The 25298-nt window shown below is 41.0% G+C and overlaps 2 protein-coding genes across 2 annotated transcripts in view; one reads left to right on the forward strand and one right to left on the reverse strand.

Moving 5' to 3' along the window:
* LOC125178873 overlaps positions 1 to 5142 on the reverse strand; it is a 16580-nt gene extending 11438 nt beyond the window's left edge. Inside the window, exons 1-4 of the mRNA XM_047883649.1 lie at positions 5089 to 5142; positions 2882 to 3121; positions 1179 to 2160; positions 583 to 719 (exon numbers count right to left, since the gene is read on the reverse strand). Of these exons, the coding sequence (XP_047739605.1) occupies positions 583 to 719; positions 1179 to 2160; positions 2882 to 2918 (1156 nt within the window). The 5' untranslated portion in view covers positions 2919 to 3121; positions 5089 to 5142. The remainder of the gene's footprint in view (positions 1 to 582; positions 720 to 1178; positions 2161 to 2881; positions 3122 to 5088) is intronic.
* On the forward strand, positions 2917 to 19341 carry LOC108670080. Its single transcript, XM_018157532.2, has 11 exons — positions 2917 to 2980; positions 6500 to 6628; positions 10465 to 10489; positions 12321 to 12457; positions 13227 to 13436; positions 13601 to 13817; positions 14224 to 14378; positions 14540 to 14779; positions 16104 to 16210; positions 17355 to 17496; positions 19182 to 19341. The coding sequence occupies exons 1-11, from the start codon at positions 2917 to 2919 to the stop codon at positions 19331 to 19333; spliced, it is 1578 nt and encodes a 525-aa protein (XP_018013021.2). The 3' UTR covers positions 19334 to 19341.
* The last annotated feature ends 5957 nt before the right edge of the window (positions 19342 to 25298 follow it).

Here is a 25298-nt window from a genome sequence, read left to right on the forward strand (position 1 = left end):
ACTATCAAGTGGCTATAACTATTACTCACTATTCCTCAATAGTGATGTAAGTACATATCTGCTGTACTATCAAGTGGCTATAACTATTACTCACTATTCCTCAATAGTGATGTAAGTACATATCTGCTGTACTATCAAGTGGCTATAACTATTACTCACTATTCCTCAATAGTGATGTAAGGACATATCTGCTGTACTATCAAGTGGCTATAACTATTACTCACTATTCCTCAATAGTGATGTAAGGACATATCTGCTGTACTATCAAGGGGCTATAACTATTACTCACTATTCCTCAATAGTGATGCAAGCATATACCTGCTGTACTATCAAGTGATTATAACTATTACTCACTATTCCTCAATAGTGATGTAAGGACATCATACCTGCCGTACTATCAAGTGACTATCACTATTACTCACTATTCCTCAATAGTGATGTAAGCATATACCTGCCGCACTATCAAGTGACTATCACTATTCACTATTACTCATTATTCCTCAATAGTGATGTAAGCACATACCTGCTGTACTATCAAGTGGCTAGCACTATGACTCACTATTCCTCCATAGTGATGTATACCTGAGTCGTACGACTGTCTGACGCCAGGACAGCTGCGGTACACGACTGTCATGTGCTGAATGTCAGCTGTGAACCGCTCGCCTGTCAGCTGACACGAGGACAGCGTCGCCTGTGGGTGCGTACACCACGCAGACGAACTGCGCATGGACGGGTAATGGTGAACGTTATAGCATCACATGAGGCATCATGATGGGCTGGGTGATACATCATAGAACGTATGAAAGTGCTTAATATCTTACAACGCGCAACATATTACACCGCACAACATATTACACCGCACAACATATTACACCGCACAACATGTTACACCGCACAACATATTACACCGCACAACAAACACCACGCAGACGAACTGCGCATGGACGGGTAATGGTGAACGTTATAGCATCACATGAGGCATCATGATGGGCAGGCTGATACATCATAGAACGTATTAAAGTGCTTAATATATTACAACGCACAACATATTGCACCGCACAACCTATTACACCGCACAACATATTACATTATTACAACATATATCGTATTTCACAAAATGTAGCCTCCTATATTACACAAGCCTCTAAAGTGTCACTATTGCCAACTGAGGCGTTCACCTGTGAGCGTCTCGCCAGGCCAGGGCGTAGCGCCCCCTCAGGAACGACAGGCACTCCACCGGTGTAGGGGCGCGGCGGTGCAGTACAACTCCAGCAGGGGCGCCGCCCCCTCCGTCCCCAGGGGCACCATGCCCTCCATGCCCAGGGGCACCGTCCCCTCCATGCCCAGGGGTGCCGCCCCCTAAATCCCTAGGGGCACCGTCCCCTAAATCCCCAGGGGCGCTGCCCCCTACGTTCTTAGGGGTGTTCCCCTTAACCTGACCAACGGAAAGGTCAAAATTTCCAGCCGAATTCGTCTCGACGCGCGACAAATTAAAATTCTTTGTCGGAGAAAAATAATCAAGGCTGGAATGAGAGTTCGTGGCGTGTGACTCGTGATTTGCGCCTACGCTTTGATGGTGGGTGAAGGTATGATGTTCATGAGGGTGAACAAATGAACTTCTCGAGTCCTTACCGGAAGCATTAAAATTTTTAAAGTTTGGAGCTTTAACGTCGAAGGTTTTGCTCGAATGTTGCATGTCATTAACAGAACTTCCAGCAAAGTCCTTCGAACGAGGTCGACCTCCTTGAAAAACGGAGTCCAAAGGCGCACAAAGTTTTTCAATGTTCACTGTTTGTATGATCTCAATTTCGATCAGCTTGCTCTGAAGTTGGTCCATTTTATTGACCGATATTCCAGTCTTATATTTACTAGTCTTCTGGATCATCGGCACTGCAAACAATCCTTTGTGTTCACTCGGTAAGTCCTTGCCTTGACTGACTGATTTCTTCTCGCTGATGACCAGCTCACTTCCGTTGACTGATTCTTGTGGCTCCAGGATATCAGCAAGAGAACCTTCTCGCTGGAGGCTATAATTGTGGCTTGCGTTGTGGCTGCGTGCGGCATCCGCTGGTGTGGATGAGGTAAGCCAGTCTGGCTGCGGTCTGGCTGGATTACGTGGCCGGCGAACTGGTGGCTTACCGGGCCTGAAATCGCAAGGGCCTGCAAGGTACAAAATTAATTAAGTCACCGTCACCCCCTGCGTCTAACGATAGATCTCTAACGACACTCGCATGAGAATTTGATACACATTCCAGTGCCAAAATCATTGTTCAATGTAACTGAATGAATATATGTTTAAAATTATAGGGTAGCCATCCAAACCTGTCAAAAATTACGACTAGACACTAGTTGCGGGAACCTTCTTCTGCCTGAAATACAACTGCTTTGAGGGCGTATAGTTTGGTTGTTATACATGTATGAACGCAACACACAAACATAGCAACTAAATGGTAACAAATTCATCAGACAACTTCAACAACCAAACATCTTCTTTTTCTTTTCCGGGTGTCCACGCTGGCTAGACTTTAAAGCCACTGGACAACCGCAAGGATAACTGAACATCGGGGATCTGATTGCGAAGTAATCTGATTGCTTTACGTACTCCACTTATAATGAATTATAAATTGCCTTTACCCTTACCCGCCTCCCTTCGATCAATTGATGTTACGATGGTCAAGAATATATTTTTTATTTGCTTGAAAAAAAGTACAAAAAATACCAAATATATTCAAGGTCACTGTAAGGTTCATATTGAATTCTGTTAATGACTTGCATTGGAAGGGGACGCCATAAGTACAGTGGTAATTCACGCGGCTTAAGAGCAGTTGAACATGATTCTTTAGCACGCATAAAATAACGAACAAAATAATATTACACTAACCGTCGAACCTCTCGACGACATTCCAGGAGCGGACCATGAACCTGGAGCAGAAGCGACAGGCGCCCACATCGAAGACAAAGTCCAGCGCCCCGGCGCCCAGTGAGCGCCCCGCCACGGGGGCGCCCCAGCCCTCGTACTCTGATTGGTCGATGGTGATGCGGTGCCCTCGCCCATCCTCCCACGAGAACCAATCACCTTGCAGTATTTCCGGGAACTCAGTTTGGACAGCGTAACTTGTGCCTGATGGTGAGGGTTGTAAAATGATTCTGTGAAGATAGTGTCTGGAGTTTAAATTAACTTAATTGGATACTTTTCATTATACTTGGCAAGTACAAAAGGTAGTACACTTGAATATGGATAACAACGTATCGTAGGGTCTCTGTATACCTGGGAGAGAAAAAATAACCTGGAGGCTGCCTTCAGAACAAAAGAATCCATATTGGTGCTTCTTATGCGAGCTCGCAGTGAATAAGTTTTTCGCTAGCGAGATCTTGTAATATATTTCTTGTAATATTTATTTCTTAAATTGAAACGAGTGGCGAACGCACACTGAGTAGGTGCAAGCTATCAACATTACTTAAATATTTAGGAAAAAGATTTTTCCCTCTGGGAACTAATTGATTACGAGCCAATGTAACTAATTATTACTGACCATAAAATGTTTCAAGTTGCATAGAACGAGCAACAATGGTACGACAATAATTAATGATGGTACGACAATAATAATGAGAGGTCAAGCCTACGGATTGCATGCCAGACATACGTGAGGCCTTGAACGCTCAGCTCTACAATTGAGATCAAATCAAAGACAATGGAGAGCATAAATGTTGAGTCTCAGCCAAAACTCCTCGATTGTGTGCGGCGTATAGCAATGTCTGCAGTACTTTAGTTAATCTCATGTTGTTTCACTAAGATTATCTAAAAGAAAAAAGTGTAGATCCGTTTTTTACTAAATCTTGTTTCCAAATAAACTACTACATGACCGTAAAACCATGGAAGTGACGCCGGGGTTTAACAAATCAGAAAGATAATCCATACACTCGTCATCCATTTATCTTCTCCTCGTAGACTGTATGCATAGTTAAATAACGCTTCAATCTAAGAACCATCAAGAATTTTTACTCCTAATTTGATGTATAGCTCCTCCATTTTCCGTTTATTTTTTCGCTATTTTCCGCTTGTAATCGTCGGTTTAGTTTTAATACACAGCGAACCATGTAGGTGACGTACATGTACGTTAATCGTGTTCAAACTTCACGCGGTTCACAACTTTGTCCACAAGTTAACCTTATGACCTTATGATGAGTTCGGGACTTCCTATATATAGTCCCCGGTCACGCTGATGCGCCGCCTTCGTCGTCCTCCGTCTAGAATAGGCAGGTCACCCCGCCCTCGGGTCCCGGATGTAACGAATTGGATTAATGTTTCGCTAGTGTTACACTAGAATCCGGAACTACGCTACTTATTTTTGCCTCATAATTTAGATGCCCAATTATAGCACAAATTGAACGGGAGAATATACAAATAAAGCAATTCCTTACGCCGAAGCTTAAATCATTATGAAAAAATCATGCGCGGTCATCATCAATAGGCCCATAGCAAAAGCCACATTAACTAACGGCTGTGCTGCCTTCTGGAGTATATTCGCTTCAATCTGGATATAATCTGAAAAGAAACTTGGTGAAGTATTCAATATTCTCTAACAAGCATTCGAAAACGGCAGCTCCGCTCATCGTTAGGTTGTTAAGACCCCCAAAGTTTACAGCTAATATATTATTATGCGAAGTTAAACAAAATGATTGTTTTGAACGGAGTTGAAGGATGTGGAAAGAGTGACTATATATATGACTGAAGTTGATATTAACTTTCAAAACACCTCAACTCAAGCGGATTTCATTATGTACTCTCAAAATTCTTTGTTGTTTCATGGGCCGTCATGAAACATATGACGGACCATGCACTCTCGCTAAAAATATCTTGATCTAATAAATGCATTTTATTAACACATTTTTTTCTCAGGATAACAATACTCATAAGATTACGACATGAATAAATAATTATATTAGTAAATAACAGATATTAGTCCATTAGTTGTACTGACTAACTGTGTTGTCATTGATCGAAGTTTAACAGTTAAAGAATCCTCCTTAGACTAGTTATTTATTCGTGTATATTTACGAAGAGTTGCACAGACAGAATGTCCTTACGCAGATGACGCTTGCAGAGACGTCATGCGTAGCAACGCATTAGTAGAGATACGCGCACTCGCTTCACGCAGTCGCGCATTCGCTTCACGCAGCCACGCACTCGCTTCACGCAGCCCCGCACTCGCTTCATGCATCCACGCATTCTGCCATGCGTGACTGCAAGATAATATTGCCGTGAGCTCTGAAGCAAAACACCGCGTTTACTTTGCAAGAAAAAGGATATGCTCATGGCATCCATATGTTGTGTAGCTGTGCTGTCCATCACCGCTAAAATTCCCATCAGTTACTTTATGCAAAATTCAAGTACGTAAGTAAGTACTTAAGTACGGAAGTAAGCGTCGAAAGGAATGATGCTCTAAAAGTTCTTACATTTTAATACGGTATTTGTAATATTGAGTGAATTTCCTTTACTTTCTTGATAAAATTATGCATATCGTACATCGGTGAACCTCTTGGCCCGAGAATGTCTTAATGAATTGCAATACTGAATAATATGCAAAACTGAATTCAGTTAGTAATTGATTAACTTAAAAAATTAAGAAATAACCAAAGTTAAAATTGAACAACTCTAAGAACTTAACAACACAGTTATTAACCAATCAAGTACAACAGTCAAGAGTAAGTATTAGGTTTTAAGGATTTCGTTCCGAAGCTCAAGCCGTTAACTGTCGTACAAATCGGGGAGCAGATGCTGCGACGCCATCGCATGCTTTCGAACTTTACTGTTTGGAAGCTCCATGATTAATTGATTATACTCCGACACATAAACCTAATGTATACTCGGACACATAAACCTAATGTAATATCTTTAACACCGCGGTTTTTAGCGCATTTTCTCATTTATAGAAAAAATGCACTATTGTGCTCGCCATGTCCGTCTGTCTGTCGGTCTGCAAGTCTATCCGTCCGTCCGACTGTCCGTCCGTGACCTCAAGTTTTCGTCGACGAGAAAATGCGCTCTCTGTCACTCACTGCAGTGGGTACTGAGTTATATTTTTTTGTTATTGGTTGCTGTCAAATTTTTAATGTAGAATAATGCTGGAGCATGTCAACATGAAATGTTAACAAGAGGAATCAATGTCATGCATAGACAACACGCAAGATGCTCACCGCTAGCTGGTTTATCAAGGGCAGCTTTTTAATGTTTCCCTCACCATTTAAATTGTTCTTCCCATGTTGATAATTAATTAGATAATTCTGCTACAGAAAAGACGCGATTGCAGTTTTCGCAATATGTAACAATTTTTTTGAGTAGAGATGTCGAAAACATTCGTTGGCATGAGAGCAAATTACGATCCGTTCGATCTGTGCACCTGCTTACTTATATTCACTGAACTTGTGGGCAGTTAGAGGCACTTGATTATTTACCTGTAGATTCACTGTAATAACAAAATGGTCCTTAATTCAACAGGAAGTGGAGACAGCAAGTGGACTATCTATCTGTCGTGGCTTTCAACCGAAGGTGGAGACAGCGAGTGGAGACCCAGGTCTTTCTATCGCGGCCCTCAACAGAAGGTGGAGACAGCAAGTGGAGACCCAGGTCTTTCTATCGCGACCCTCAACAGAAGGATCAATGTCATTATGATCATGTTCACCGCGAAGTAAAGCCGAAATACGTTCACTTCCAGAAATTGTCTTGGGTATTAACTCTAGTGTTAGTGTAAATCGATTACAGAATAAGGAGTTTATTGATTCACAATTTGAAGCGTTTATAGGACGCTTAGGCCTGGTCAGAACTAGGCTATTTTTTTACTTCAAAAAGGATGCACACCGGTCTCCGGAAGAGATGCTAAGATATTAAATAACTCACGTCACTGAGACCATGAACTTCAATAGAAAATTATATTCATACCATAGATGAGGCGTGTCTTGTTACTACATCATTATCAAGTCACCATCATGGGAACCCATTGACATTTGTAGTTCCACTGAGCACGTACCATAACCACCTTGCAACAGGCCTCAGCCTCGACTGACGGGACGGGGGGATGCACGGCGCACGCGGACGCCGCGCGGACAGTTCGGTACACCGCAACGACCGCCGCAGTTTGCGTTCTGTTAACCAATTCGACGAAAGTGCGTGGGCCATAGCTTGGGCTACAGCTTTTGTTGCAGATTAATGACAAATACATAAATTATTAACATAATAATTAGTGGAAAATGATACGCCACTCCATTATCTCGTTGTTAAACAAAGCGTGATGCCTGAATTTGGATTCATAACTGTACTCGATCTTACGCTAAGCGCTGGTGTAATTGTGAACTAATGTTAAAATTTTGACTATTATCTGAATGTTCAATATCTCTCGCATAATTACGCCTTATTTGTTAATTCTAATAATGAATGAGGCTGGTTTCTACTAGTTTATTCAATGTATTTAACAAATGGCAATCTCTATTGATAACTAATGTACTATTTCGAATTTATGTATAGTTTCCTACTTAATCGATTCGCCACAAATATAATCAGTCAGATAATAAAATTTTAATAATATAATAATATATTTATATGTTTGATATGTAATTATTTCAATAAGTCACGAAAACGTAGTAATTGATGAAAATTATTTTAAAATGTATACAATACAAAGTTAACACGATTCATAAAGAATTTTAGACAATTTATCATATTAATTAAAGGTAAGATCCCCGGGGTTGAAATGGTACGTTCGATTTTAGCGAAATCCCAATTTTGAATTACAGACTCGACGTTGCAGAGCGCGTCGATGTTCCCGTTGTCTTGGTAACGGACAGGTGCTCGTACTGTGTAGTCTGCGCCCACCTGTCTGGCGGCGTCTGGAATCTAACGTGTCTGCCAGATGCACCAGCTCAAAAATCCTCATTTGAATCGAATGTCAGTTCCTGTATGATATTTACGCAATTAATGAATCTTATTTCTTGCATTATCATAATTACATGAAAATTACACATTGATCTCGAAAATATAATGTATATATGAGCGCATGAAATCGATCGAGCTCAACAGGTAGCGTTCGTTCAAGTCACCATTCGCCGACCATACCAACATCTTGAACGTTAGTCACCTCTCAGCCATGACGAGTGATTAGCGCAGGTGCTCTGTTTGCTTGTTTTTATTGACATCATGGCCTCTTCAGTTCTTTTAAACCTATTTTTAGTCGTCCACTTAGGCATCCTTCTATTATGTATACCAGGTAAGAACAATTTTTCGATTTTTATATACTAAATACAACTTTTTGGCATAATTCTTAGTCACAATTACCCAATGTCCTCGGCTGGAGCGTTGATGTATTCCGTTGGACTCTTGTTGTTGATGCGAGTCTTCCAAGTTCCAACTTTTTTGATCACTTGATGTAGTTACATAAACGGAATCGTTTACGATTTCTCTTAAACTTAATAAGTTTAAGCTAATTGACCGGAAAATGACTTGCAATATTCTTACTTTTACCATTGAACAACAAATACTTTTCCGGCAGCGTAGTTGGGGTGTGACATAATCGCCATGGCTAAGGACTGTTCCAACGCGCTGGAAATACCACTATTGTCTCTGCTATATTTCTATAATTAATATTTCATTAGTGGAATTTGACATCTTAGTATACTGCACGTTTCATAATTAATTAGTATTAATATTATTATTATTAATAATATTAATTAGTATTAATATTATTAATACTATCTCATGCTGTCCGTAAACAAATCTGAGATGATGGAAAATCTTACAGCGTTAGTCAGGGTATAATTCGTGTCGTTATGACATATGTTGTGAGGTGTAATGAAATGAGCTAATATTGCTAGTTATGTCTTCATAATTTTGAATTAACATTAATTGCAATTTAATGTTTTATACATGAATTCAAATAAAATTCCTAATACATTTATAATAGGTTAACGTAAATCCAAGTTTTGCGTTTATGTGTGATACACAAAGCTTTTATTGAATTTGTTGTTATTTAATTTACGATAACTATGTATCGTAGCTTGCACCTTCCTAATGCTTGTTGCCGCGTATTCTGTAATGCAAGGCGTATTATAATGCTCAGTATATATTAACTTGTGATTGTTAACGATATAAAATGCCGGGGCATATACTGTACATATTTGCATACACTTACACTATACCTCCGAGTCTCACAGGCCGGGACAGATTACAAGCAAACGAATTACATATCAATAATAATGTATCACTGTACGTCGCACACAGCAGTGGGGGAAGCTTAAGTGTTCTCTCAGTAAGTGAGCGCTGTCATGATTACATAACAACTGGATTTATAAATATGAAATGATTGAAATCATCACTAATCCAGTTAATTATATTCAAAATTATTAATTTGAATAATAATTTAGTATTTATTATTCAAAATCACGATAAGTATCCTGGATACGCGCCCCAACAGCTCCACTATGCAGGTTTGATTGAAGACCAGAGCATACTTTTATTAGCAATTTTCTTATTGTTTTTCGTCCGGCTTATTGAAAAAAAAAAACAATAAGAAAATTGTTTAAAAAGTATGCTCTGGTCTTCAATCAAACCTGCATAAATAAAGAACTTCTGCCAACTACACTAATATACTCCTATGTATACATGTATAGAACGTATATGTACGTATATTTTGAATCACTATTCTCACGTCACATACAAACTGGAAGTACCACCTAACTGAAACATGTCTTGCAGCGCTCATGGAATGGAATAAAAACTACTTCAGGATAATCTTAATGAATGAGGATTATCGATGTCAAAATTTATCTTTATCAGGATAATATTAATTAAGATTTCAGATGTGATCATTATCCTAACTATACCATGTTTTGCAGCGCTGCTGAAATAAAAACTGCTTCAGGATTATTTTAATGAATGAGGATTATCGATGTCAAAATTATCGTTATCAGTATAATCTTAATTAATTAAAATTAAAGTGTCAGTATATATACAGCCAATGAAATTACGAAACCTATATTATTTACTAATGTTGAGTAATAATATCTCCATATGTTGGGAGATGTTATGAAGACGATCCTTTCACTATACGCTAAGACTCGTCTGGGTCTAAACAGACCTCGATATAAGAGGCGTGTTGCTCTGGATGGAATAAGTTCACTGCATTTGTAACTACGTAAATTATTTGTGTTATCTCTATTAGCTGGGTGTGTGACGTGTGTTATCTCCATTAGCTGGGTGTGTGACATGTGTTATCTTCATTAGCTGGGTGTGTGACTGGTGTTATCTCCATTAGCTGGGGGTGTGACGGGTGTTATCTCTATTAGCTGGGCGTGTGACGTGTGTTATCTCCATCAGCTGGGTGTGTGACGTGTGTTATCTCCATCAGCTGGGTGTGTGACGGGTGTTATCTCCATTAGCTGGGTGTGTGACGGGTGTTGTCNCCGGTCATTCAGGTGAATTTGGGGTGAACAGATTCAGGTGAATGTGCGGTGAATTCACCGGTCATTCAGGTGAATTTGGGGTGAACAGATTCAGGTGAATGTGCGGTGAATTCACCGGTCATTCAGGTGAATTTGGGGTGAACAGATTCAGGTGAATGTGCGGTGAATTCACCGGTCATTCAGGTGAATTTGGGGTGAACAGATTCAGGTGAATGTGCGGTGAATTCACCGGTCATTCAGGTGAATTTGGGGTGAACAGATTCAGGTGAATGTGCGGTGAATTCACCGGTCATTCAGGTGAATTTGGGGTGAACAGATTCAGGTGAATGTGCGGTGAATTCACCGGTCATTCAGGTGAATTTGGGGTGAACAGATTCAGGTGAATGTGCGGTGAATTCACCGGTCATTCAGGTGAATTTGGGGTGAACAGATTCAGGTGAATGTGCGGTGAATTCACCGGTCATTCAGGTGAATTTGGGGTGAACAGATTCAGGTGAATGTGCGGTGAATTCACCGGTCATTCAGGTGAATTTGGGGTGAACAGATTCAGGTGAATGTGCGGTGAATTCACCGGTCATTCAGGTGAATTTGGGGTGAACAGATTCAGGTGAATGTGCGGTGAATTCACCGGTCATTCAGGTGAATTTGGGGTGAACAGATTCAGGTGAATGTGCGGTGAATTCACCGGTCATTCAGGTGAATTTGGGGTGAACAGATTCAGGTGAATGTGCGGTGAATTCACCGGTCATTCAAGTGAATTTGGGGTGAACAGATTCAGGTGAATGTGCGGTGAACAGATTCAGGTGAATTGAGCACTGAAATAGGCTGGGTTAAAAGTGACGTAAACATTCGCGTGACATAGTTTACGGATCAAAATGACGAAGTTTGTGTATTCTAAGGACTTGGTTGGATCAGCCATGTGTCTGACATAGTTAACTAATTCATAGGCGAGTGAACTCATTCACAAGTGAATGCAAAACTTAATAGCCTCTAAACATGTTTTTTGTGGCAGTTTCACTGTTGAATACCCTAACTCCACACGCCCATAAACATGTTTGCTATCACAGTTGAATACCAAAACTCCACACGTCCATAAACATATTTGTTATCACAGTTCCACAGTTGAATACCCTAACTTCACACGCCCATAAACATGTTTGTTATCACAGCTGAATACCAAAACTCCACACGTCCATAAACATGTTTGTTATCACAGTTTCACAGTTGAATATCCTAACTCCACACGCCCATAAACATGTTTGTTATCACAGTTGAATACCTTAAATTCACACGCCCATAAACATGTTTGCTATCACAGTTGAATACCAAAACTTCACTCGTCCATAAACATGTTTGTTATCACAGTTGAATACCCTAAATTCATACGCCCATAAACATGTTTGCTATCACAGTTGAATACCAAAACTTCACACGTCCATAGACATGTTTGTTGTCACAGTTTCACAGTTGAATACCCTAACTTCACACGTCTATAAACATGTTTGTTGTCACAGTTTCACAGTTGAATACCCTAACTCCACACGCCCATAAACATGTTTGTTATCACAGTTGAATACCCTAAATTCACACGCCCATAAACATGTTTGCTATCACAGTTGAATACCAAAACTTCACTCGTCCATAAACATGTTTGTTGTCACAGTTTCACAGTTGAATACCCTAACTTCACACGCCCATAAACATGTTTGTTGTCACAATTTTACAGTTAGTATAGTATAGTATCTTCGGCATTGAAGAATAGGCCCAAAACCCTATTAATACCCTAACTCCACACGCCCATAAATATGTTTGTTGTCACAGTTGAATACCCTAACTACACACGCCCATAAACATGTTTGTTGTCACAGTTTCACAGGAGAATGTAACCACCCGGAAGCAGTGATCAGGTCATGTCAGGAGCCCGGTAATCAGTTCCTCATCGCTAACCAGAAGTTCACGATCGCGTACAAGAAATGTCCGGGCATCAAGGAGAGTGTCGAGGGAGGTGTGTACCGGACACTAGATTTGTATTAGTATTCACTGGTAACAGTGAATAGTTTCAGTATCTATTTATTTGGAGTTATATAGCTGAAGTTTAATTCTTGTCAGACTGCATAATTTTACTACGTTATAATCGTACATAGTGTAGGAACAGTTGTGTCTTTGCATTATGACAAGGCTTAAGCTCGCTGCTAGATAGGGTGTAAAATTTAACTTTTAACCCTAATTGTAGAGACGTTAAAAATAAGTTCAGTTTTTCTAAATTTTACTATCACGCTAAGTTTTTTTCAGTGAGTCACTTGCTTGTGAAACAAAAGACGGCAAATTAAGGCCTAGTTTATGCATGTGCCCAAGTTGGTCCAATCTAGATTTTAGCTCGCGTAACATGAAATGAGTCAAAATACGGGCAATCCTGTAGCTCCAATTAATAATTGAGACGTGCATCTGTACACTACCTTGCCTTGACGCTAATCTAAATTAACAATTGAGACGTACATCTGTACACTAACTTGCCTTGACGCTAATCATAATTAATAATTGAGAAGTACACCTGTACACTGACTTGTCTTGACGCTAATCTCAATTAACAATTGAGGCGTACACCTGTACACTAACTTGCCTTGACGCTAACTACAATTAATAATCTGTACACTAATAATTAACAATTGAGACGTGCATCTGTACACTATCTTGCCTTGACGCTAATCACAATTAACAATTGAGAAGTACATCTGTACACTAACTTACCTTGACGCTAACCACAATTCTGTCAGTGACGGAGTTCTCGTGCCTGGGCGACTGGCTGGACGGCAAGAACCACTACTTCGCGGTGGCCAACAACAAAGAGTCTCGCAAGGAAGAGAAATACCGCTGCTTCATCAGGAACAGGGATGATGATCTCTACATGGGCGCCTCCATCACGCCCGAGTGTTCTGTGCTAGACACGCCCGAGAACAGTCCCGCCAGGTTCAGGATGACGCCAGGTACAGGGTCTCGAGAAGATGTGTATAAGAGACAGNAAGTTCATAGTTCACTGAGCAGTGAAGCACGACACTAAGTTCATAGTTCACTGAGCAGTGAAGCACGACACTAAGTTTACAGTTCACTGAGCAGTGAAGCACGACGCTAAGTACAGTTCACTGAGCAGTGAAACACGACAACGTGCAGCCAAGTTGTCTGCTGCCACAAAACTTCACCGGTCATTGGATCAACACGGCGCACACGGAGGCCGACATCATCATCAACCAGACACACATCACAGAGATCTCTTACCCTGACATCGGCCGCTACAGGAAGACCGTCTATGTCTGCAAGGAGCGACGTGACAATCGCTTCATGATGGCTCGGCTTAATATTGATGGATGGTGAGTGGGATGACTGTGATTACCAGCCTTTTCATGGTGGCACGGCTCAACATTGATGGATGGTGAGTGTGATGAGTGTGATGGTCAAGCGCTTCATGATGCCTCGGCTCAATATTGATGGATGGTGAGTGTGTGTTGTGAGCGTTAAAATGTGCCTTATTGGCTAAATTTGTTGTAAGTTTGGTGACTGAAATGCATTTGTGTGGGACGAGCTATTGGATGCAGAGCTGGGTGCGTGAGCTCCATATTCCTCCACCTTGTTCACTATAACAATAACAATGGCAGAAATAACGATAACATAACGACAAAATAATGCTAACCTAACGATAACACAACGATAACATAATAATAACATAACGATAACATAACGATAAAATAACTAGTAACAACATTAATGATGTTACAGCCAGACGGACTTCGTGTGTTTCGACTTCATCCCGCGACACCACAACGTGATCAGGTTCCGCAAAGGCCTGGAGATGATCATCGAGCAGTTCAGCACTGTCTGCTCCTACATCCAGTTCAAGAGCGGCCGTGACTGGAGCTATGACCTCCTGCTGGGTCAGTTATGTTCCATACTATAGTGCGCTTTACCTCCCAATCCTGGTGACTAAATCCCCATCAAACATTTGGTATGAGGATTATTATTATTATTATTATCATTATCATTATTATTACTATTACTATTATTATTATTATAAAACTTATTTCTTTGAGTGCAGCCAAGGATCCGGTCCCAGTTCAGTGTCCCGTCGCTGGGATGTTCAACTTCTCCCAGTCCGGAGACGAGCTCCTGACGACGAGGCTGCTGGGAGGTCCCACGTCAGAGCCCTGGGACGGCATCTACTGCAAGCAGAACATCTCCGTGTTCTCCGTGTGCGACTTGGAGCAGAAGGAGATCTGGATTGATGCTGTCAAGTGCATCACCGTGAACGCTTACGGCCAGGAGGTCGACATATACAGTGCGTAGAAAGCGGGGAATGTAACTATTATATGTATTTATATGTAGAAGTTGTTTTGCTAAACTTTTATATATCACCGTGAACGCTTACGGCCAGGAGGTCGACATATACAGTGCGTATATAGGGGGAGCTGGGCAGCGCTACTTTGAAATGTAGCGGTGCTACCTCTACCGCTACATGCTCTAAATGTAGCGGGCGCTACCGCTACCGCTACATGCTCTAAATGTAGCCGGTGCTACCGCTACCGCTACAATTGCTTAAATGTAGCGCCGCTACCGCTACTGAAAATGTAGCGGCCGCTACATGAAGCGCGCTACTGCCCACCTCTGTGCGTAGGGGGCGGGGATTGTAACTTGTTTGTACTTATATACTAGTTGTTTTGCTAAACTATTATATGTATTTATATATAGTGGTTATGCTAGAAACAAGTATACATACTCCTATGCAGGTTTGATTGAAGACCAGAGCATACTTTTTATTAACAATTTTCTTATTGTTTTTCGTCCGGCTTATTAAAAAAATAATACGAAAATTGTTAATAAAAAGTATTCTCTGGTCTTCAATCAAACCTGTATGAATGAAGAACTTCTGCCAACTACACTAATATACTCCTATGTATACTTATATAGAAGGTATATATAAACACGTATCTACATACATATAAGTGCGAGTATGTGATCAAATGTCTCGTTATGTGGTCTATTTTAGCATGAACTGCCTAAAAAAAGGGTTCTTGTTAAAAAGTAATATTATTTGTTGTGTAAAAAACTACACATGATTTTTTCGTAAGTAGCTTACCAAGATGCAATCGAAATAAAATAATTGTGTCAAATGCGTTTGCGATAAACTCTGTCCGATATGTCACCATAAGAAACCATAAATTATGCTATAACACATTTTTAAAAATACACAATTTACGCTTCCAAGTACTTTATGCTATTCCAAGTACTGTCAGAGGGCTACTTAACAGCTACCTCAGTACATTTTGAATCGCTACTCACACGCCACATACAACTGTTTTAAGTACAACCTAACTGCACCATGACTTGCATTGCTGCTGGAATAAAAACTACTTGAGGATTGTTTTAATGAATGAGGATTATCGGTCAGGATTATCGTTATTAGGATAATCTTAATTAATTAAGATTATCGATGTGATCGTCTTGTCTTGTAGCGCTGCTGGAATAAAAAAAAACTACATCAGATGATCAGGATAATCTTAATAAATGAGGATTATCGATGTCAGGATTATCGTTATCAGTATAATCTTAATCAATTAAGATTAAAGATGTGATCATTATCCTAACCATACCATGTGTTGCAGCGCTGCCGGACTACAAGCTCAAATGCATCGGCTACTGGAAGGAGAACCTCAAGTCTTACCTCATCACCTTCGATGAGCGCGATCCTGTCTCCCGGTACCGGTGCTGGGTATGTACCGTGTCTAATGACCTTATAATGAGTTCGGTACCGGTGCTGGGTAGGTACCGTGTCGTGTATACTCCTATGTATACTTGTATAAAACGTATACATATATATACACGTATCTATATATAGTGCGGGTATGTGATCGAATGTCTCGTTTTGTGGAATAAACCTTATGATGAGTTTGGGACTTCGTATAGTCCCCGGTCACGCTGATGCGCCGCCTTCGTCGTCCTCCGTCTCCGAGTCATCGCTAGGCAGGTCACCCCGCCCTCGGGTGTAATACACTCAGAGAAATAAATGGTCATATTTTGTCTAAATAGTGAGACATATTTTTCTCGCCCACACGCGAGCGGACGTAGCACTGATACGCCCTATTGCCAGGGCAACACTTGTACAGTGCAGACGTACACTTGTACAGTGTACAGTGCAGACGTACACTTGTACAGTGTACAGTGCAGACGTACACTTGTACAGTGTACACGCGTAATACAGATGGCACTGCGGTTATCTTAAGGGGAGTATTGAGAGCCGCGAGACCTCTGGTTTCTATGCAATTTCTTCACTCAGAAGCTTCACCTTCATTCCATTCGTAAATGGGATAACAATCTAAAATTTTTATGCTAGTTCTGCTATTTATCTGCAATCTGTTGACGGTAACAAAAAACACTTTAACATATATTAATATTTTGTATTAAAACATTTATGATACCGAACATCTTTGCACTTTTATGTTTATCAATGTACGATGCGTATAATTTTTTTAAAGCTTCTTATGGAATATGAAGAAATTTAATCATTTCTTGCTGCTGATGTACAATATTCCTCAGGTATACCAGCAGCTGATGTACAATATCCCTCAGGTATACCAGCAGCTGATGTACAATATCCCTCTGGTATACCAGCAGCTGATGTACAATATCCCCCAGGTATACCAGCGGCTGATGTACAATATTCCTCAGGTATACCAGCGGCTGATGTACAATATTCCTCAGGTATACCAGCGGCTGATGTACAATTCTCAGGTATAACAGCGGCTGATGTACAATATTGCTCAGGATGTACAATATTGCTCAGGTATACAATATTGCTCAGGCATACAATATTCCTCAGGATGTACAACATTCCTCATGTATACAATATCCCCCAGGTATACCAGCGAGCAGACCTGAACCGCATCCTGCTGTCGCAGTCCGTAGGCCCCTCCTGTAACCTGCAGCAGACGGTGCACGCTCGCAGCATCAGGGAGGGCGCCGCCGTGTCCCTGTCACTCGTCGAGTACGAGCGAGAGCGTGAGTCATGGGCCTGGGTTGTGGTGGGTCATATTGACCCATAAGTGGCCTTGTGGGTCAGGTTGACCCATGATGAGTGGCCGTGTGGGTCAGGTTGACCCATGATGAGTGGCCGTGTGGGTCAGGTTGACCCATGATGAGTGGCCGTGTGGGTCAGGTTGACCCATGATGAGTGGCCTTGTGGGTCAGGTTGACCCATGATGAGTGGCCTTGTGGGTCAGGTTGACCCATGATGAGTGGCCTTGTGGGTCAGGTATACCCATGATGAGTGGCCTTGTGGGTCAGGTTGACCCATGATGAGTGGCCTTGTGGGTCAGGTTGACCCGTGATGAGTGGCCGTGTGGGTCAATTTGACCCATGATGAGTGGCGCTTGCGAAGTTTTGTTAGTGACAAAAAACGCCGAGATTGGAGCAGCAAAGTCTGTGTTTAGGGCCCCGGGATGTCATAAAAATATTTTCGGTATCGTACTGCTTTGACGAATCTTATTACCACAGTGGGATATGCTCTACGACTGTCGTGGTGGTGCTGTTAAATGCTTCGTCATGATGCACCATAAGGACTTGGTGCATCATGAGGCAGATGCACCACGACTCGTGGTGCTGTTAAAGTCCTGCAGTTGCAGGAGTCATGATGCTTTGTTGGGGGAAATAGGGCGTGAGCCTTGCTTGCGCGGGGGTTGCTGCTGGGAAATGTGTCTCTATTGGACATGGATACTGCTGGGTCATGTGTCTTGTTCTGGTGCTGGTTTTGATGAGACTTGGAGCTTGTTCTGGTGCTGGTTTTGATGAGACTTGGAGCTTGTTCTGGTGCTGGTTTTGATGAGACTTGGAGCTTGTTCTGGTGCTGGTTTTGATGAGACTTGGAGCTTGTTCTGGTGCTGGTTTTGATGAGACTTGGAGCTTGTTCTGGTGCTGGTTTTGATGAGACTTGAAGCTTGTTCTGGTGCTGGTATTGACGAGACTTGGGGCTTGTTCTGGTACTGGTTTTGACGAGACTTGGGGTTTGTTCTGGTGCTGGTTTTGATAAGACTTGGGGCTTGTTCTGGGGCTGGTTTTGATGAGACTTGGGGTTTGTTCTGGGGCTGGTTTTGATGAGACTTGGGCTTCTTGAGTGTGGGTGCTGCTAAGACCTTTGCTGTGTTTGTGCTTGTTTTGTTCTGCCGAGTCTTGCTTCGTGCAGACACATCAATGGTTTGTATTGATAACACTAATAATATGTGATGATTGACTCATTATTTAAGACTCAAGGGTGATGATTTACTTTAGAAAGAATAATCAGAAATGGCCCTTGTAATAAGTCTCACAGCCGCTAAGAAGGCGTGTCTTATTCAATCAAGAATAATCGTCATAGTAGCAGAGCTACTGTTAAACCAAATGATTTCTCAGTCTATAATTAACGTAGTTTGTTTGAACACTAATAGGTGATGATTGACTCATTACTCTTCCTGACATATTGTATTGCTAACACTAATATGTGATGATTGACTTATTACTTAACATTAATAGGTGATGATTTACTTATTACTTAACAATAATATTTAATGATTTACTCATTACTGTTGCTGACTTTAGTGACATATTGTATTGCTAACACTAATATGTGATGATTGATTTACTACTTAGCGCTAATAGGTAATGATTTACTCATTATTGTTGCTAACACTAATAACAAGACCGTGGTGCAGATGATCGCTGCCCCATGCGTTTCGACGACGGCGCTGACCCGTGGAAGGCTGACAAGACACAAGTGATCGTCTTCAATGTCCAGGCTGGAGCAGGGTCTGTGGGCTACAGTGCAGTGTTGCTGCTGCTTAGTGCTGCTGCTATCCTGCTATAGTGCTGCTGCTATGCTGCTATAGTGCTGCTGCTATGCTGCTTAGTGCTGCTGCAATAGTGCTGCTGCTATAGTGCTGAGGCAGAGCTGGTCTTGTGCTGCTGTTGGTGCGGTGCTAATGTAGTACTCTGGGGTCATACTTTCAAAATTCGCTAAGTGAACGTTAGTACTTACGCTCTATTTTCTTGTCTACAATTGGTGGATTTGGCTTGAAAGGCCGTCAATGATTGACTGATGAACTTACGATCTCTTAACTTATTTTGGAAGTATAGGCCCTGGACTGTAGAGTGGCAAGTGCTGTTGCTTGGGAGAGCAGCACAACGCAAGCGCAAACCTACCGCTCATTGGTACGCAACACAAAAGATCTTAGTGCATCGTCCAGCTGTGTACAAAATCTGTGGTCTCCAGCTCGTGCTTGTACCAATTGGAAATGTGCTATTTGTCAGTGTCCGTGCATTTCACATCCATTTTACGGTCAATGCGACCGCGTTAGATTATTATGATAGCATTATTATCAATATAGCTCCCCGGTCTCATGGAGGCTTTTGTTGCTGCAGCTTCTATTGCTCAAATCTTTCAATGGCAGGCAAAATTTAACGAATTTCATGTTTTGACGGCCTTAAAATTCGGCGGAGGCACCTGGAAATGCCACTATAATTACATATTATTATTTGCCGTTCCTCCTGCGGTTCAAAATGTTGGAAGGAATAGGTTGCCGTTGCATCATAAGGGTTGATACTTCCTGAAGGGATTAATAGGTTTAAGCTTAATGATTCATTGATGCAGCTTGGTTTCATGGGAGCAAGTGGAGGTAGAAATAGATAGAGAATATTGATGATGGCACGTTGCCTATTTTTTCGCTAATTTTGCTTATGCAGCAAGTTAGTTTATCGCAAAAGTTAAATGATAAAATGTAAGTGTGAGTAAGTGTAATGGAATTAAGCTTCGTGTTAGACTCATAGTTTTATTATTAAATTATTTTATGGACGCCGACGTTTAGATATCGCAAGGCAGTTTCGGGACTCGCAATTTTGAAGCCGAGGTTATCTCATTATGGCATAATATTTTGATCTTTTTATTATCTTTTTTCCTCGTAATTATAGAATTTTTTTGAGCCTCAAAGTGTTGTAAGTAATTTTATGTAAACAATATAAGGGAGCCTTTAACGTGTATGACAGCCCAGCGTCACCAGCGCTGTGCTTGTATGTGTTTCTACACGTTCTTCTGTGCAAACATTTTACCTTAAGATAATTTGTTATTAATGCTTAATTTAATAGAAACAGCATTAATTCTTAACTGCAATTCGTGAACTGGACTCACGCTGCTACGATGCAGGCCAATTTGAGTTTCGAAAGAGTACATTGTTTCTTCATTAATGAGAATTGATTTTATTTACGATATGGCACTGAATATAATTTTTATTGAACTTTGGAACAAATCTTGCTCCTGAAGAAAATTTTTTCTTTTTTTTTCTCTTCAATTTGACGCTTTTTCTGTATTTTTAACATGTATTTTATGTGTATACCTTTATATGAATGTGGCACATAGAATTTTTTAAACAATCTTTAAAAACTATCCCCACACATGCCATTTCAAAGTGTTTTATGAATTAGGCATTTACAATATTAATTTGAATTGAGTTTATGACTGTGAAAATATATAAAAAAAATTTTGAAGTTAAACTTCATTTCTTCGAACTTTATATGAAGTTTGCTTCACTTGAATGTATGTTAAAATGTAAATTCATTTTCACCGATATTATTTTTGCTCCGTCGTTATTATTTTAATATTATACTTATATTATCATTCGACTTGAAGTGCTACAAGTGTGATTTGAATCTAAATCACAAAATAAAAAGAGCAAATTTTGCCAAAATTGTGGCCCTGCAGAAGGCAATAGATGAACGTCGCAGAACATCGACATGTTATTTCTAAAAAAATTGTTATTTCTAAAAATTGGCCGCTATGTGTACTGGATCGCTACGTGTACTTGAACCGCTACGCGTACTTGGACCGCTACGTGTACTTGGACCGCTACGTGTACTTGAACCGCTACGCGTACTTGGACCACTACGTGTATTTGGATCGCTACGTGTACGGTGTACTTCAGCGATTTTTTTATAATACTGTGTCAGATGAAACAAGGTTGTTTCTTAGCTCTGCGTATACTTTTAGTAGTTGGTCTTCGTTGTAAGAGTAGAATTCGTCTCAAGTTTTTCAGATGAAAGTTGCCAAACGAAACGCATTCCGTCCGCTGATGCAATGTTAGTTTTAAGAAGCTATTATTAATGCCACGAGTCTAGTGTTATTGTCCTTATTATTTGCTGTGTGTCGTGCGAACGCTTACACAACGGGGCGAAAGAACGACGTATCAACGTCCGTAACGACATTACAACCGTGAGAAAATCTACTGCCCGCCATCCACTTATCGCAGATCAAATAAATATTGTCTTTCTTTATTATCACTCCAGGATGTTCTTGTATTATCAACTGGAAGACTCGAGTTGTACTAGCTTGACAATACAATATAATTGGAAGTTCACAATAATTCTTGGAAGACTTGGTTGTACTAGCAGCTTAGAATTATTGTGTTGGTATTGTATAGTCTGCTGTTGTTACTGACCATGGGGCAATGTTCGAGCTGAATCATAGAGCAATTAAATATACAAAGAAGTATTTTAATAAAACTGTACAGACTCTAGAGTTTTTTCTTTTCCGTATTTTCTGCAGTTGAACTCATATCATAGATATTCATAAATCGTTGAATTTCTCTCGCCCATGTCGGTTTACTGGCGCTTCTATACGACTTCTTTTAGGTAAACAATACTTCTGTTTTTTATCCGAATACCAGGTTTCCTAATAAAAATAGAAATTTATGGCAAAAATTATTCATCATTCAAATTATCTTGATATTTGCACTGTTAAACCATGAATAATTAGCCGGAGCTTGGAACACATAACGTTGCACGCTAGCTCTGTCTCGCACTAACTCACAAGCTACGTAAAGTCACTCCATGCAGTTTCTGGTGCCATATTTATCTTAAAGAAGGAGGTCATTCCTTATAAAAATAACAAATTCATCGTATGCAACATACTTGGAACCTTCATTGCATCGTGAAAGCACATGCATTAGTTTCCATTTAAATGTAAATGGCAACAAATACCTTCTGTTGAGGCTTCTCACGCACAAATGATTCCATCCCTTAATGCTGTAATATTAGGTTTTGTCTGGAGTCAATATCAATCAGCAGACAGAACGTTTATAGACCCACGACCGTACGCTACCGTAGACTTGGGGGGTCTCTTGTAAAAATGAGACCGGGAAACCACAACAACCGTAGACTTTGCTAACGTTTCGCTACGTTGTTATTCGAAATTAATCCTATTTCCTCAGATGAGTCGGCGAGCTCATTTAGTCTGATGTCTCTTGTATCTGCTTGCACAAATTGTTTGGATACCACGTTAAATTTTTTATTTCGTATTACAAAATTGTCTTGTCTTTGTGTGCAGGAACTCACCAACAAAATCCGATACAGAGTCTCGAATTATCTTATCACTTCCACGGCAATTTAGGAAACATTTATAGTTTCGAATCATCAGAGGAACTGGGGTAAATTTCGAATAACAACGTAACGAAACGAGAAGTGAATTCTAAGGTTGTGTACGGTCGTGGGTCTATATAAACGTTCTATCTACCGAATGACATTGGCTCCAGACTACACCTCCTATTACAGCATTTATTTATTATTGGGACATTTCATCACTAAATCAATTTATCAATGGGACATTTCATCACTGCAGCAAATTATCATTGGGACATTTCATTATTATAGCAATTTATCAATGGGAAATGTTTTCATTATACCAACTCACAATAAAATTTCATTGTTGCGTGATGTGCATTCTGCAAACATAGGAACAGGCAGATTGTTATGATCGCCATACCTCATAATAATCATTTGTTTATTTGACTCCGTATTTTTCTTTGCTTCTCTGAATTTTTTTTAGCCCAACTTTAATTTTCTTAATTTGTTTTATACTATTTTTAGCTCATTTTCTCATTTATGGAAAAAATGCACTATTGTGCTCGCCATGTCCGTCTGTCTGTCTGTCCGTCCGTCTGTCCGTGATCTCAAGTTTTCGTCGACGAGAAAATGCGCTCTCTGTCACTCACTGCGGTGAGTACTGAGTTATATTTTTTCTTAATTAATTGTCATACTTACGAACTAAGCAAATGAGTCTGGTGAGAAATAAGTTTCGTTAGGATATGACAAAGTCGAGTAGAGACTTGGCGACAGGAGAGACTCTAATATATATACCATCTCATGTGCAAGGTCGGAGGTTACTTGCCTTGTTTCTATCCTTTCAAGAGATAAAAACTTACTATCACTATAATGGCTCTTATGTAGTGGTTGCCACGTGTTAACCGCAGCGGCGTGTGCGCCACGACAAGGTAGGTTAGGTTATGTTAGGTTAAATTGGTGAAGAATAAAATGCCCCAATGATTAAATGCATCAATGATGAAAATTAATCTTTCGTATGATGAGGTGCCAGGGAACCGTCGGATGATTACCATTGTTGAACTATTATAAGGTTGACCCATGAAAAGCTCATTTTTGCGGATATCGTTCGTTGTTCGCCTTGACGTCACTGATCTCATGTGACGTCACGGGCATTAACCAATCACTGATATGCGATCAAACCTTTCAACTAATCCGTCATGGCAATGACTGGATTGATTACGTTTCTCGATCTCAGTGACTAAACAAGAAACCTGAACTGAAAGGCAGAAATTCTCGTGGGTCAACCTTATATAGTTCAACCATGGATGATTACGGTGTTCACGCTTACCTACGTTCCGGACCGTCGGAACGCCATAAATCCCACCGCCTCATGCAGCTGTCGGGGCGACATTAATGTCTGCAGTACGCATCCGTTAGCCTGGAGAGGGAGGCAGGCGGCAGTTGGTGGCTGTCGGTGGTGCTTCGAGATTCGCGGTGCTCTACACTGCGAATCATTCCTGTCGTGCTTCGAGATTCGTGGTGCTCCACACTGTGCATCATTTCAGCCGTACTTCAAGATGCGCGGTGCTCTACAGTACACTGTGCGGTGCTCTTCACTATGCATCATTTCTTGCTTGCGCCGCAGAGATCACGATAGTTACAGCGATCACAATGATGTCATAAAAATTTCTTCTGACGAAGCATGACATTCTTGTGACATTTGTGTGATCGCTGATCATTTACTGTCGAAAAAGTGACACACTTCGTGCACGTAGCACTGATACGCCTATTGTCATGTCAAACTAGGTGAAGATGACCTGTACAAGGGAAATAGTGCATCGCTATTCGGATAAAATCCCACTCATTTCTCTGAGTGAAACTTTTCAAGGTTTTACTGACCTTATGACCTTATGATGAGTTTGGGACTTCCTAGTCCCCGGTCACGCTGATGCGCCGCCTTCGTCGTCCTCCGTCTGCGAGTCGTCGCTAGGCAGGTCACCCCGCACTCGGGTCCCGGATGTAACGTTGGACGTGTTCCGTATATTTGCCCTCCTTTGGGCCAGCTGATGCAAGATGCTGTTGCTTGTCACTTGCTGATGGTAGTTTCCCATTACTGGATAATCCGAGATATTTCTCAACCAATTGTCCAGTCGTCTCTTGAATGTTGCAAGGGTGAACTCGACTCCTCTCAGCGCTTTTGGCAAGGCATTAAACAGCCTCGATCCCGCCCCGGACAGTGAACCCCCACGAAGAGTCTGTACACCGGCCGCGGCTCGGTTTTTAAATGGGGGGAATCCTGCACAGTCTCCCTCTCCTTTCGTTGTAATATGTCAATATTCTGGAGGTCTAGCTTACTCTCAAAGTTGGGAGCGAGTCCGGTTATCATCTTCCAAGTGTACAGTATGATATACCTTTCTCTTCTCCTCTCCTGTGAGTACAGTCCCAGGTGTTTCAGCCTTTGACTC

The sequence above is a fragment of the Hyalella azteca genome, unplaced genomic scaffold (genome assembly GCF_000764305.2).
Source record: "Hyalella azteca isolate HAZT.00-mixed unplaced genomic scaffold, Hazt_2.0.2 contig13406, whole genome shotgun sequence".
NCBI classification, from domain to species: Eukaryota; Metazoa; Arthropoda; class Malacostraca; order Amphipoda; family Hyalellidae; genus Hyalella; species Hyalella azteca.